Source organism: Grammomys surdaster, unplaced genomic scaffold (genome assembly GCF_004785775.1).
Source record: "Grammomys surdaster isolate TR1022 unplaced genomic scaffold, NIH_TR_1.0 66, whole genome shotgun sequence".
Classification (NCBI taxonomy): Eukaryota; Metazoa; Chordata; class Mammalia; order Rodentia; family Muridae; genus Grammomys; species Grammomys surdaster.
Window position 1 is genome coordinate 175,179 of NW_021604568.1, and position 15,023 is coordinate 190,201.

The 15,023-nt window shown below is 45.5% G+C and overlaps 1 protein-coding gene across 20 annotated transcripts in view; it reads right to left on the reverse strand.

The window, feature by feature from the left end:
- The window catches only part of Sorbs1 (sorbin and SH3 domain containing 1), a 221,586-nt gene that overhangs the window by 32,767 nt on the left and 173,796 nt on the right, over nucleotides 1-15,023 (reverse strand). For all 20 annotated transcript variants that reach the window (XM_028772886.1, XM_028772843.1, XM_028772869.1 and 17 more), the window contains 3 exons: nucleotides 10,296-10,345; nucleotides 3,232-3,404; nucleotides 566-651 (listed from right to left, as the gene is read on the reverse strand). In XM_028772886.1, coding sequence (XP_028628719.1) covers nucleotides 566-651; nucleotides 3,232-3,404; nucleotides 10,296-10,345 — 309 coding nt within the window. The remainder of the gene's footprint in view (nucleotides 1-565; nucleotides 652-3,231; nucleotides 3,405-10,295; nucleotides 10,346-15,023) is intronic.

Sequence of the window (15,023 nt, forward strand, 5' to 3'; positions counted from 1 at the left end):
GGCATCTCCAGGCTCTGAAGTCCTTGTGTGGAGTCTGCCAGCACTAATGTGGGTATCTCCCTTCTAAGTTAAAGCTGGCAGAACCACAAGCAACTTCTTCTCATTGTTCATAAACTGCAGAGTGACCAGTGATGTCGCCTTCCATTCTTCCTACTGCAATCTTCTCCAATGTGACGTATGCTTTGTGTCAATGACAAGTACAGAAGGAACAGGAAGGTAGACTTCCGTAAACAACACGGGAGGTATCGAGGAAAATGTGAACTCCAGTTTCCAAGTTTCCAAGGCAATAATTACAACCTAGGCCATGTTTCCTGCCTTCGATAGGCTGGAGGGGGTGGCACTTATAACCCAGTGAGTGTATGGAAATCAGTCAGCCCTGCTTTCTGAGAAAGTAAACTACAGAGGAACAAATGGAGGACAAATCTTATAAAAAGCTGCTCACGAAAAGCTAGCATTGCTTCTGGTCCCTGCACCTCATCATCCTTCTGAAAGGTATCCGAGAAGTTCAGTTCCTTTGTTTTTTCCTCCCTGAACAAGAACAACGAAGCTAAGAGGGGAGAGTTACCTCTTTGTCATCGTGCCGTCTCCGGATAAATTCTTCTGTGGACTCCAAGTAATCAGCCGGTATAAAATGTCTTGGTGACTCTGAATCTTCAAAACAACACAGCAGAGTTAAAACGAGCCAAGGCTTAGTGGGAAGCCAGCTTTTTTCTATTATTAAGGTTAAATTTATAAACAACGCTGATAAATATTCAATGACAAATTCTGAAGGGAAAAACCCCAAGACCCCACCCCACCTGCTTTTTAGATTTACTTGCAAACTGGTTTAATACAAAGACAACTCACCAGAAGGCCAAAAGTGAGCAAAGAAAGGGACATTCTTTTAAGTGTCCCCACAAAGAGGCGCACAGGCTGTAACAGGGACAGACCATACACTCACATACACACGGGGCCACGGAGAGAGGCTGCCTCTCAAAAACCACAGGGAGGCTGGGAATTGGTGTGAACAGGGGTTTGAGAGTTCAAATGAACCCAGTTCTTGGATATGAGCTAAACGGCCAATTTTTCTTTCGAAACGGTTTGGTTGGTTAGTCTAAATGAGGTGGGGGGATTTGTTTTTAAAGAAGTGCAGCCACTACAAGCCATGGTTAATTGCCAAGCAAAACAAACAGAAGCAAAAGACAAGGCAGAAGATGAGCACCAGAAGCACACAGAGGGAGGGACAGAGCAAGCCAAGTGGAGACGGGGAGGTGAGACTGGTCAAACACACAAAATGCCACCTCCATGGGCCGCTGCCAGTTCACTTTGTGGGTTGTTGTTCCCGTCCAAGCCATGGTCTGAGTAGGGCACGGGGTTCCCATTATTAATGGCCCTTGTGCAATCCTCCAGGCCTGCGGATCTGTCCAGAGGGGGTTCTGAGTTGTGGCTAAGCCTTGCCATGGTGTGTCGAGAAGACAGGCGCGTGGGGACCAGGGGCTTCCCCACACAGTGGGGCTGGTCCTGAAGGCCCTGGCAAGGAAGGTCTGCCTTCTGGCCAGCAGGGAACTCTGAGGAGTCATTGGGGGGAGGCTGTCTGGGGTGCTGTTGGAGGGGCTTTTTCAATCGAAAAGGGAGAGGGCTCATCAGGTAGATGTTTCTAAGGAGACTGTTCCTGTCTCCCCTGGAATCGGAGCGCCAGTCAGGCTGCCTGGAGGACTGCTGCTCATGCTTCCGGATAGTGGTGAAGCGAGTGTACGAAGCAGGGCAGGTACCCTTGCATTTGTTGAGGCGATGTTTGGGGAAGTCTCCATGAACACTGCCCCCACTGCCCTCCCTGCTGTCATTAGACACGTTTGAGCAGTGGTCTAGCTCATCTGAGCAGATGGAAAGAGGCTCAGAAGGCACAAGGCTCCGGAAGCTCAAGGCATGGTCCGCCATATTGCTACATGTGGGGGACGCATAGACCCCTCCGGAGTCCATCCCGTCCATTTCTCTGGGACGGAGCTTGGTAGACTCAAGGAGGGATTCCGCTGAACGAGCTGAGGTCAGGCCGCTTCTAGAGAGCACAGGTGTCGGGGACTTGCTCAGCCTGCCAGAGAAGTCCAGGGATGGCATGGACCGGGACCGCTGAATGAGCTGCTCAAAGGCTGTGATACGGGAGGACACGGTGTGTTTGGGGATATGATCTGAGCCCTCTTGGCTAGCACCCAGCTCGCCCCTGGCTAACGACAGGCTGCTCTTTTCAAAGTGGGAGGCAAGATCCCGCACACTTGAGGAGGAGATGGAGCCTAAGGAGAGGCCAGCTCGGTTGATCTGGTGCATGTCCCGGTAAAACATGGAGAAATGCAGTCCAGCCTTTCTGGAGAGAGGGCAGGGCCTCCTGGAGCTGGTGCCATACTCCTGTAGGCTCATGGTGCTACTGGACTTGCTGTCGTAATCCCGCCGGGAGCGCATGAGCAGGTTCTCGATGCTCCCCCCAACCCGGAGTGGGAGGCCTCTTTTGGAATCATTCAAAGAAACACAAAGGTTCTCACAACTCTGAGCCTTCTCTGAGGGTAACAGGACACTCTTCTGTTCCTGCAAAAGAGCGCTGGGAGCAGAGAGCCTGGGTTTGAATTTAGAAGGAAGGATCTCCGAAATGCAGGCTTTCGCAGCCGACAGGGGTTTCTTGTGCTTACACCCAGGGCCTAAAGCATTGCTAGTGTGAAACGTTCGGCTATGAACTGATGATGAAGAAATCATGTGAGCATTCCCGCCTTTACGATCCACTGGTAAGCATGCAGAATAAAATAAACACACCCATTAGGTTAAAGCTGAAAGCTGCTTTTAAGGGGGGGAAAAAGAGAGGTAACATGCTCATTTGTCATAAGGGCTTTCAAAGTCTCCAACTGATGTCTTGAAGCAAAATAATTTGTGCTGCAAAGCAGGTGCAAAAGATGCAACGAAAGAAATGGCCACCCTGCCAGTTAAGAAAGGCTGAAGCTCAGCTAACTTCTAGGAAAGGGATAGTAGAACAACAAAAAGAGAGAGAGATGTTTTTAGAGAGAGCAAGGTTGAAGGTAGGGACCATTAAGACCAGAAAGAAAAATGGCCGGCAAGAAAATAGGTGAGGGGACACAAGGTGGCTCCAAAGCCTGGACATGGACCTGGATAGGCAGAGCTCTGTCCCTGTGGCTGGAGGTCCACCCGCTGCCAACACTCAGGTAACAGGCATGTAGGAGGCATGCCTGCAGTCATCAGCTTGGCGGTTACCTTTAGTGGAAGCTGAGCTGGAGGGTCGCTTGAGCCCACTCAGGCCCTGAAGAGGGATGTCACCACCTTCCAAGACACTTTTATAAATCTGCCTCTCATTCTCCAAGCTAGCGAGACCCCCGGGGGTCCCATCTGATTCTCTCTTCACTGCATGGAAGTTGGAAGAATATATACTACGGAGAAGGTAATTTTAAAAGAGAAAAGGGGAGGGAGAGAAAGAAAGAGTTAGCTTGTTTAACATTCTTTTTAAAAACCTGTTTATCACCAGCCAAGGAGAAGAGAACTGCTTTTGGTTTCCCGGTAAAGCCCTGAGAAAGATCAGGGCTTGTTCATTTAGACTGGTGGTTCTCTCCAACTTATGGGTCACAACTCCTTTGAGGTTCAAGTGACACTTTCACAGGGGCCAAGTAAGACCATTGGAAAACACTGATTTATTTATTTATTTTTACATTACGATTCATAACAGTAGCAAAATTAGAGTTATGAGGTAGCAACAAAGATAATTTTATGGTTAGAGGTTACCACAACATGATGAACTGTATTAAAGTGTCACAGCATTAGGAAGGTTGAGAACCACTGATTTAGACATAGATTTCTGCAGACAGGCAGGCCACCATGCCTGGGTCCACAGAAACAGGATCTAAACAAGAAAACACCCACATTGCAATGAGCGCATCTGTGCTTTAAAAGAATAAGTAAGAATCTGTGATCCCAGCACCTGGGGGGCTGAGGCGAGAAGAGCGTAAGTTTGGGGCCACCCTGAACTATACAGTGAGATCCTAGCTTTAAAAACAAACAAGCAAGCAAATAACTGTGGGTAGGATAATGGGGAGCCCAGTGGGTACATATAAGATGGTACATCAGGGACAAAGATGCAGGACGCAGAGTTCCGAGTGTGGCCGGCCAGTTCAAGTACGTGGCCTAGATTGTTTTTTTTTTCTGGATTACTTTGTGCAAGAACTTTGGCTGACAAAAACATCAAAATCACCAGTAAAAAGAAGAAGGCCCACAGCTATCTGTGGCCTCCAAGAAAATCAGCAACTGAGAAAATCAGAACTTGGAACTCTATGTGCCCTGATCACAAGCATCGTTTTGCTTTGAGCCTTTGGCTTGAGGGGGTCGTCCTGCCTCGGCCTTCTCAGTAGTTACGGCAAGTGGTATGCACCACAGTGCCCAACATTCACTTCCTTCAAAGCTGCTGTCAGAGCCTGATAGTGTGTAACACCCACATCCACTGCTGTCCACTCACGTGCTTCCCTTACTTCTGAAGTATGAACTCTGTTTTTAAATGTATGTTATATGTGTATATGAAGGTTTTGCCTGCATGTATGTATGTGCACTGTATGTATGCCTGGTGCCCACAGTGGTTAGAAGAAGGTAGTGGATCTTCAGGACCCTGTGTTATGAATGGCTGTGAGCCATCATCTGGGTGCTGGGAACTGAACTTGGGTCCTCTGCAGAGGCTACAAGGGTTTTTAACTGCTGAGCCATCTCTCCATCTCCTGTTTCATTTAGGGTTTTAAAGATCTGTTTTATTTTTATTTTTATTTTACATGTATGAGTGTGTGCTTGAACATGCCTGAATATGTACCACATGGGTGCCCACAGAGGCCAGAAGAGGGTACTAGATACCCTGGAGCTGGAGTTACAGACAGCTGTGAGCTGCTAGAAACCAGCCTGGGTCCTCTGCAAGAACAGTAAGAACTCCTAACCACTGAGCCATTTTTCTAGGTCTTAATTTATTTACTTTATCTTCTTTGAAATCTAGGTATTTTCCAAGTTACTATAAATTCCTTTCATTTAATTAGTGAACATGCCTGCTTCTCTGTGGTCTAACCTGCTGAAGCATTAACATGATATATATTCTGTCCCGTTCTCCCCCTCCCTCTACTCCATGTACCTCCCGTTCCCCAAGATGTCTTTCTCATAAAAGAATATAGGCTCTGCTATACACTTTTTCTCTTTTTTCTTTTCTTTTTTTTTGGGGGGGTGGGTTTCGAGACAGGGTTTCTCTGTATAGCCCTGGCTGTCCTGGAACTCACTCTATAGACCAGGCTGGCCTCGAACTATGTAGATCCGCCTGCCTCTGCCTCCCAAGTCCTGGGATTAAAAGGCGTGCGCCACCACCACCCGGCCTTTTTTCTTTTCTTAAAGATTTATTTATTTAATTTATATGAGTACATTGTAGCTGTCTCCAGACACACCAGAAGAGGGCATCTGACTGATTCCATTATAGATGGCTGTGAGTCACCATGTGGTTGCTGAGAATTGAACTCAGGACCTCTGGAAGAGTGGCTGGTGCTCTTAACCATTGAGACATCTCTCCAGCCTTGCTATACACTTTCGATCCTAATGAAATCAGTTTACTGTTTTTTTGTCATAGATTTGAATTTTGAATACCTATGACCTCATGGAATCCATTTACCCCCCAGTACTTACTGTATCATCAAATATATAGGAAAGTTTAAAGACTGGCAAGAGTGGCCACTCACATCAGCCACACCTAGGTTCTCCAGGGAACACTGAATGGTACTTTCATATCACATATATAGCCATCTGTCTTCTTGTCTACACACTGATATTCCACAAACCCAGCCCTTTATTTTGTATAAAACCTCAGCCTCTGAGTTCCCATAATTACAGACAACAATGGAAAAAAAATCCTTATGATATAAAAGGCGTTGTGCTAAGTACCTGTTGGTCATTCTCTCTCTCTCTCTCTCACACACACACACACACTTTTGTCAGTTTTCAGATAAAAAAAATAAAGCACTGATAGATTAAATAGCCTGTCAAAGCAGGCAGGATCAGCAGATTGCAGAGCCAGAACCACAGTTACACTAGATGCCATATTCTCTGATGGTGTCTTGGAATACAGATGACTGCTTGGCACTTCCTTTGGCCAATGAGGCACTGGTTCACATGGTGCAGGAGTCAAGGATATTTGAACTTCATGACAGAGACCACCAAGCATCATCTGTCAGGACTCCACTCTAGGAGCAAGAGGTTCCAGAACCCAGGAATCAAAGAAGAAAGGACGCCCTGCCAAGACACAGTACAATCTATCCCCACTGTTCAGTCGATAGGTGCCCCCAGCACTAGTAACAGCCCTCATAGCTGCCACCATTCACTAACACTACCTCATGTTCACCATGGGCTAAGGGCTCTGCAAGAATTATTTCAGGGGACCACCCTGAGGCTATAGTTCCCTCTTACTCTATATAACATGGATGAAAGAAAGTTTCCTTTCTCAGCTGAAACAAACAAACAAACAAAAAAGTCACTGGAACCTAAAGAATGAGAAAACCACATCTCAAGGCTGAGAAACATGCAAACAAAGGAAGTGCCAAGCAGCCTTCTGGGTTCACCTTTTACTTGGAGAAAACTCAGAGAATCAGGCTGGACTATTTCCTAAGGCTTTGCCTTGATTTCTAAGAGCCCATGGACTATACCACACAGGAGGACACCCAGTGAATGTTCTGAAGGAATAAAAGGCTACATTTTCTAAACATAAAAGTTAGCATATGTGCTGATTAATGATATGTCTCGATATGTAAAACCATGAATTTAGAAATTCTTTTTTTTTTTTAAAAAAAAAAGTTCATTTAGAGATCCTGACTCCTATTCATTCCAATGTGCCTGGAGGGACCATCCATAGCTCCAGAGAAAAGGAGGATTTGGCTTTCCTAGGCTCAGGGGTCAGGCCTTAGGCTTTTGGGCGACAGTGTACGCTCATAAACACTCCACCCTCTCACTCCAAGATTCTGATGAAAAAAAAAAACAGCTCCTATTAAAAATGGTGAACCCAGAAGGTAGTTCTATAGGTACCAGTTTCAAAAGGGTGCATGTTCATCTAAACTGGCTTTTAAACTTTGGGTTTCCTAATTAAACATCAGCGTAACACTCTATTTTCTCCCTTTTGTACAACCCCCAACTGCAAACTATAACTGTAACTGCAAACTGTAACCCCCACATGTAACTGTCCTTTGTCAGCCCCCAGCTAAGGGGACTGAGGACTTGGGTGTGAGGCTGGCCCTTGGTGTGGGTAACTTGGACAACTTCCACCTGCCACCTGTGTGTTCTGAATCCCTTCAGCCTCAGTCAGAGCTTGGCCCACCTTTAGTCACTCATAGCTGCCTGGCCTCACCTACCTCAGCAGCCCTCAGCACTCCCCACCCAGCCAGCCTGATCTGTGCCCCTCCCATTTCTTCCTGCTTCCCACAGATCCGCAAGCCAGCACTCAGGAAACCTGGGAATGCAGTTGCTACAGCCAAATGTTTTCTTTCTGATACCAAAGCTGACAAAAAAATGTTTTTCCCAGATGCTTGAGGTACACTGAGGCACTTATTTAAGAGCAGTATCTGAGAGCTTCAGCATGTTTTTAAAGACACGGTCTCCAACAGCTCCCCTAAGGACGGCTCATTTGTTCCACTGCTCCAAAGAGGAAACTGAGGACCAGAGTGGAGACTGCCTTTGCTTAAGGGCACAGAGTTGCTAAATCTAAAAAGATCAGAACTGAGAGAAGTCACATCAGCTCCTTGGCTGAGTGACTGAGATACAACCAGAATTAGCAGCCACTGACATGAAACAAAACCAGTCAAGTCAGAAGCTCAGCTCTGAGAAGTTTGTGTTGAGTCGGATTTGGGTCAGACTGAGCTAGCCGGGACACAGGGCAGAGAACTGAACCTCTGTGAGAAGCAGAGCTGGCCAAGGGGTTTTAAGAGGTTTCAACAAAATCACACTCACTGGAAGGATAAAGTCAGAGATCACTCTGAGATCAGCTGCTTCCATGTATGCTAACAGAGGTCTGAGGCTTTGGACAGGGTACCTTCCATGTGTGCTAACAAAGAGGTCCAGGGGCAGTGGACAGGGTACCTTTCATGTATGCCACACTGGATTCAAGTTACCACTAACAAATCTGCTTCACATTCTACAGTGAATTCAGCAGGTTGTTGGTTAATCTTCCTAAGCCTGGTGCCCGGTAACGTTGTTAAACAAAAGCTGGTGGAATAAAGGATCTTAAATCCAAACGCCTACATGCACACAGACTTGTGGTATATTTTTACGGGGCTGGGGAATCTCCCATGTTTTATATACTTCTTCAGGTTGTGTTTTGTTCTGAGACTAAGGAAACTACTCTCTGTGGGTTCAGAAAGAGCAGCTTTTCCTTGAGTGCCACCTGCTGGCAGAACAGAGTAAAGCTCTCTTGGTTAGGTGAAAACAGCTTTAATATGCGGAAATGATAAACGGTGGTTAGATGAAAATTACAAACTTAAAAGTCTAGAGACAGCTGGAGAATAAAACATTCAACCAGACATACACTGTGATAGTGACTCAAGATGCTACTACTGCAAAGACTGGCTTACATTGTATCCAACAGCTCAAAATTGGCTTTATTATGCTTTCAGTTACATTATTACTAAGCTTGAATCAGTATAGTTTAGATGAGGTGCTACTATGGGCACCTGGCCCAGAGTGGCACTGCTCCAACTCTGGGTAGAGCACTCACACATCAGCTATGGGACTGTGGGCAGAACTCTATGCTAGTGTGTCCATTTCTTCACGTGTACACTGGGGCTGATGGTTATACCTGCACCTGGGAAGCTCAGAGGAAAAAAAATGTAAAGAGGACCTAGTATACAGTAAGTGCTCAATAAACTTAAAAGTATGTCATTTGAGATGTGCTCTTAACCCTAATGGATCACCACGGTTGTGATCTACTCTTCCAAATACTTTTAACCCTTACATATACTTCATTCCTCTGCCACTTTGTCTTTCATTTACTCATTTTGTGGAGGTGAGAGGATCCCCAAGACAGTCAAGGGACCGTACCAAAATTCCTACTGTGATAAGGAGCAGATCTAAGAAATTTGCTGTGCTGGCCACTCAGGCAGTAAGGCAGACCTCTCTGGGCAGTTCTGGGAGAAGAGATGAAGAGTCAGAGGGAAAGCCAGGCAACAATGGTTAACACCAAGCAATCCTGAGGCAAGATGGGTAGGAATTTTTTTTCCTTCTTTTCTGTATTTTTTTTTTTCAGCTGCTGGTCAGAACTCCCTAACTAACTTAAACTCTCTAACTTCCTCATTTTTTAAAAGCTCCTGCGCTGGCCGCAGGCTGCCTGCTCTCATGGGGCTGACCTGTGATTGCCTCTCTCCAGCAGCGTGACCTTTATTCCTTCTCTCTCTTTCTCCCTCCAGCAGCTAGAGACTGACAGCCTGCCTGGCCCCGGTTCTCCTTTTATGTTCTAAAAAGCAGGCCTCAAACTTCTATAGGTTTGTTTGTTTGTTTGTTTGTTTTTAAAGATTTCTTTTATTTATATGAATATGCTGTAGCTGTTTTCAGACACACCAGAAGAGGGCATAGGATCCCATTACAGATGCTTGCGAGCCACCATGCAGTTGCTGAGAATTGAACTCAGGACCTCTGGAAGAGCAGTCAGTGCTCTTAAACACTGAGCCATCTCTCCAGCCCCCTCAAACTTCTATAGGTATATCCATTCTTAAACTCTTTTATTAATGAAATTGGGAACCAAGAAGGGACCCTAATTTCCAAGGTATCATATGGTAGTTCTGCTAGGATACCCAAGATTTCCATTTTTTTTCCATTTCTTGCCTTTTAATCCATTGTCAGAGAAAATGAACCCATCCCTGTGCCCCTACTATCAGTTACTCCACAACTCACAGACGTATACCCACACATAAATGTGCACAGAACAGAAAATTAAAATAAATCCAGACAAATAAATTCACATTTCAAAGATAAAGACATCAACCTGGGGTAAAGCTATCAAATGTAACATGAATCTCTGTAAAATTAATTCGGAGAAAGAGGAGAGAACCAAAGAAAACTGATTTGAAAACTATAATACCATCAAACTACTGGAAGACAAAGTCCAAACCATGTGACAGCCCACTGCTATGAGCCCTCCCCAGGGCCAAAACCTTTGCTGCCTACCAGGGGACATCATAAGACAGACACAGACCAGGGTCCAAACCACCATCTGTTCTCACCCTTGTCTAGCCCTTGATAGGTTGAGCCATAAAAACATAGGAGTGGTTACTTACTATCCTGGAGGCTCTGATGTAATGTCTGGAGTCGGGCTGACTGCTGAGCTCTGTAAAAGTCAAAAAGAAAGAACAATGTAAAAAGAAAATAAAATAATACAAAGATTGGTGTTAATTCACAGGTTGCAAAGCAAGGGGAAGAAGACAGGCCACTTCAGTTTGGTCATGTAGACAGTGCCTCTGGGGGACAAGAGGCTTGGACACAAAGATTCAGGGGTCCTAGGTTCTCACCTTTTGCCTCACATGAGATGCAGCCACAAGCATCAGTGAGCCTGGAGGTGGACTTCAGCTCACACTTCTCCTCATCTGCAACCCCAGGGAGCAGAAGCCCATTCACCTATCTTGCCCAATCCTCAGACACTCTGCTGAGGTCACTGTAGCTCCTTTCATGCACCACAAATGCCACATCCTAGAGCAGCACACAATACTAGGGAGAGACTAAGTTCTAAAAAGCATTTTAAGATGACCACACCATATTTACACAGTTCATTTATGCCTGTGCACTGAGAAGTGTAAAATTAGACACGATTTCACAGAATGCACTAACCACACTGTCAGTACAGGTTGGGAGATGCTTCATGAAATGGCAGGCTACTAACAAAAGGAAGAATCAACCCAGGGCTGCTGGAGATGGAAAGCAATGCAATCACACAATTCAGAGGTTCTTTTGTATTGGAGAAAAAAGTGTCGAGGGTTCAATGTATTTGTGTTAAGTAAATCAATGTGGAGTTAACTTTCACAGATATTCCTATTTGATAATGACTATCATCTCTATTAGTAACCATTGTAAGGAGAACCAACTACCTGGAGAAGAGACATTTAGGAAAAGGAAAGAAACGGAAAGTGGAGGAGGAGGCTGTTGGATTAGGGAAGCGGAGGTGACAGGGAGGGGAGGTGGCTTCGCTGGTGGCTCCTCACTCAGCCTGCGCCTTGCAGATATACCCAGCTCTAACATTCTGGGTCCATCTCCTAAGAGGCCCTGCTGTCTCAGGATGAGGGGTGCCCTCCTTTTGGCCCAAAGCCATTGCTTCTTAGACAGGCTCCGCTCGTTCCTCTCATCCTCCTCTAGCCCTTCTGGCTATACTGGTATCAGCTGCCTACCTCCCGTCACGAGGCTCCTACCTTTCGGCATTTCCCCCATTCTGGAATTCTACTATTGAAGAGCTTGCCAGCATCTCCATCATTGAAAACTCCTTCTGGGGTCCTCACCATCCCTTCCTGTCTTCTCCTTCCCTCTTTCCTAAGGTCCTCAATAATGCCACATCCCTGAAGGACTTGCTGATTCCTTTTCACAAACTCTAATGCCCAGAAACCAAGGTCAGTATAAATTTCTATAATCCATTTCATGGACCTACTCTAGGATTTTATCTTTTTTAAACTATATATTCGCTTACTATGGTGTGGGGTAAAGTATGTGTGTTGTGGTGTCATGTGGAGGCCAGAGGACAACTTTGTCATTTCTCTTTCCAGATACTCCATCTGGTTCCAGGGATGGGACTGGGGTGGTCACAGTTATACAGCAAGCAGTGTCACTCACTGAGGCACCCTGACATCCCCCAAATCTCTTTCTTCAGATCTCCTGAAGTAGCTAGGTTATTCTGCCTTTCTCCTCTTGCTCTATCATGTGTTCCTCCAGCTCTCTGAACTGTCATCCTTCCTGTGCTGCTTCTTGTCTTGTTAATGCCGTCCAGCATCCTAGTGGATGGACAGCTGTTGGTCCCTACCTATCTCAGTCCTTTACTTGCTACCACATGTCTTTACTGACTCCCAAGTCCTCCACAATCACCTCCCTGTAGGCAACTCTGAGATTTTTAAAGCAGTTGCCTGCTTCCTAAGATCTAGTCTTACAGTCTCTATTGTCTTCTCGATATCCTTACCTGATCCAAGGAGCCAAATACCTGAAACCGATTCCATGACTTTATCTCTACAGCAAGTCTCTTTCTAGTTTCCTTCAACCTTACTAATACCCTTAACCGTCTAGCTGTCTGCTCAAACCCTAAGGTCACAGCTTTTCCTTTCCCCAGCTCATCAATCATTCCTCACACCAACTACTTAGGCTACCCCACTGAAACTCGCTGGGCAGCCTCTCCTTCCCCTTCTCTTTGTTGGCGCTTCTACAGTGTGGACTCCCGCCATGGTCTACTTAGACTACTGCAGTGGCCCTCGCCCTCTGACATATCTTCTACCTTCAATTCAACTTCTCTAGGGAAATGGCTCTCTCTCTCTCTCTCTCTCTCTCTCTCTCTCTCTCTCTCTCATCAGCAGTCTGAAGGAAACCCAACATTTTCTTAGTCACACTCCTGAGTCTACAGTCTTTCCCAAACCTTCCCATTCTACCATTCCCAACCAAGATTTCTAAACATGTATACTCTTTCTATGTTTCCCTAGTGCCTCAAAATAAATATTCCTAGTAAGTATGGACGCCAATGGTCACATCCTGAAGGCAGTCTCGTGTGTGTGTGTGTGTGTGTGTGTGTGTGTGTGTAACTACTGTGAACATGCCTCACAAACAATCAAAGAGAATGGACTGTCGATGCATCAGGCACTTCCTTGTGCTATGGCGTCCCTGACAGGGTCTGGGCCCTAACAGAAGTAAGGAGCTGTCAACTCTGGCTGAGCCGGCATCTCTGCATGAGCTGCAGATGTTTGTCCACCATGAAAGCATCTCTTGATTCATTCTGGCCAGCCTGTTATGAGACTTCTCACCCTGCGTGTCGGTCATTGTTATTAGGACAGATCCACAGCCATAACTCATTCCAGAACAGGCTGGGAAAGTTTCTTCCTCGAATCTTCAATCCTACAGTGGTTTTATCAGGTCTCAGTACAGTCTCATCCTGGTTAGAAACTCAGAATCCCACTCTACCTTCCTCCACTCCACCTGGATGCGTGACAATTTACCTCTTTGTCTCTTTTCAGGTCTGAGGGAGAAGGGCCTGCCCACTGCTGTCTTCTTCATCCATTTGAAGTTCTATGTACCAAGGAGGCAGCCATGACTACCACAGCTCCATGGCTTCCCACTCTTTTATCCCAGACCCGCAAGGAGGCTACCATCAAACCCTGTTTGCTCTGCCCTCTCCTGGGTTTGGGTCGCTAGCCCTGCACCAGTGGCCTCAATACTGTTTACATCAAGCACAGATCCATTATCAAGTACACACATCCTCCCACAGTTTGTGGCCCTTCCTGGCCACCATAGCAATGTCCACATAAAGTCATTCTTCCCTCATTAGAATCTCTTCAGTTTTGTCAGGGAACCCAGAGCACACTTCAGCAAACACTCAGCTTCTCCGAGAAGCCTGTTTACCTTGGACTGGCTCTCCCTTTCCCCTTCCTACCTTTTAAACACATACATTTTAACACAGGCCCAGTTTCAAATGCTCGTATCCAGGCTGCTTGATATCTAGAGTGCTTTCTGTTGTGAACTTGCTGACCTTTATGATGACAAATGCCATTGCTCTGACAATGCCTTAGCCCAGTTACTACTGCTGTGTCTATCAACATGACCTCTGAGGCTGGCATCTCCCAGGGTGACAAAAAAAAAGATAAAAAAAAAAATTGCTCCCCAAATAGCACTCTGGAAATTCAAAGAAGGCAAAGGAAAGAACTTTTAAAAGGTCATCAAAGAAAAAAATACGGGGCATGGTGGGTAGGGGAGAATTCAAATCATCAACCATCCTGTGTTTATTTGAAAGACACTTTAAGGAATATGGCAAGTTCCAAAGGGTTTCAAACAAAAAACTGACCCAGTGGTGTGGGGGTGTGTGTGTGTATGGTGTATGTGTATATAAACAGAAAGCGGTGCATCTTAATGCTAGCAGCATCACCCTCTGTCATCTCCACAACATAAAAACCGAAGAACAAAGAAGAAAACAAAGCAGAGCATGAGAAGGAACCGACAGCAAGAGAAAAACTGGAAATACCTGTGGCGAGTTTGCACTGGGTGATTTATTAACCGTCTCCACTTTCTCTAAATCTGCCTCTAACTCTGCTTGGCAGAAGCTGAGATCTTTTTCTAGATTAGTCTGGTTCGAGAAAGAAAAGATGAGAAAGAATGTTTTAGTCTAGAGAAAAGAAGAAGGAATGGAGGGTTAAGTTTGAAAAATGAATTTGTTTTTAGTGTCATATTTTAATAGGGTCATGGTGGCCTGACTTAATCACAAGGGCTCACTAGAAATTAGTTTAAAGATGTAAACACAGAAAGAGCAACATTAGGCAGGTTCAAGGAAATCCTGAGTAACAGAGCTTCAGACATCTATTCTACATCTAATGAGAACTACAAATGCCACAAAAACCTACCTGTGAGGAAAGGGCTGCTTCCTCTGTGTCAGAGTATAGTGACCATGACAAGAGTTGTTTTAAAGCAAAACAAACAAACCTCTAAACATTAGTATATGTCTCACGGACTTTATTAAATAGTTTTATCACCAGGCCAAACAAGTTACTAAGTTTAAAAAAAAAATTTAAGAAAAGAACACAAACCCACAACACACTCACGGCACCCAAAGCTAGAGATCTAGCACACAGTCCGAGGAGGAGGCACGGAATTACCTTTCTATCCTCTCTAGGAAGGATAGAGCAGTCTCCAGGAGTATAGTCCCATATCTTTTTGGGAGGCTGACGGGAAGCAGAGGAGGAAATGAAGAAATGAGCATAAAGACATAAAGACAAACATGGGGGATCAAACAAAGAGGGGCGCGCGAGGAGCCGGACCAACACAGAAAGGTGAACTCA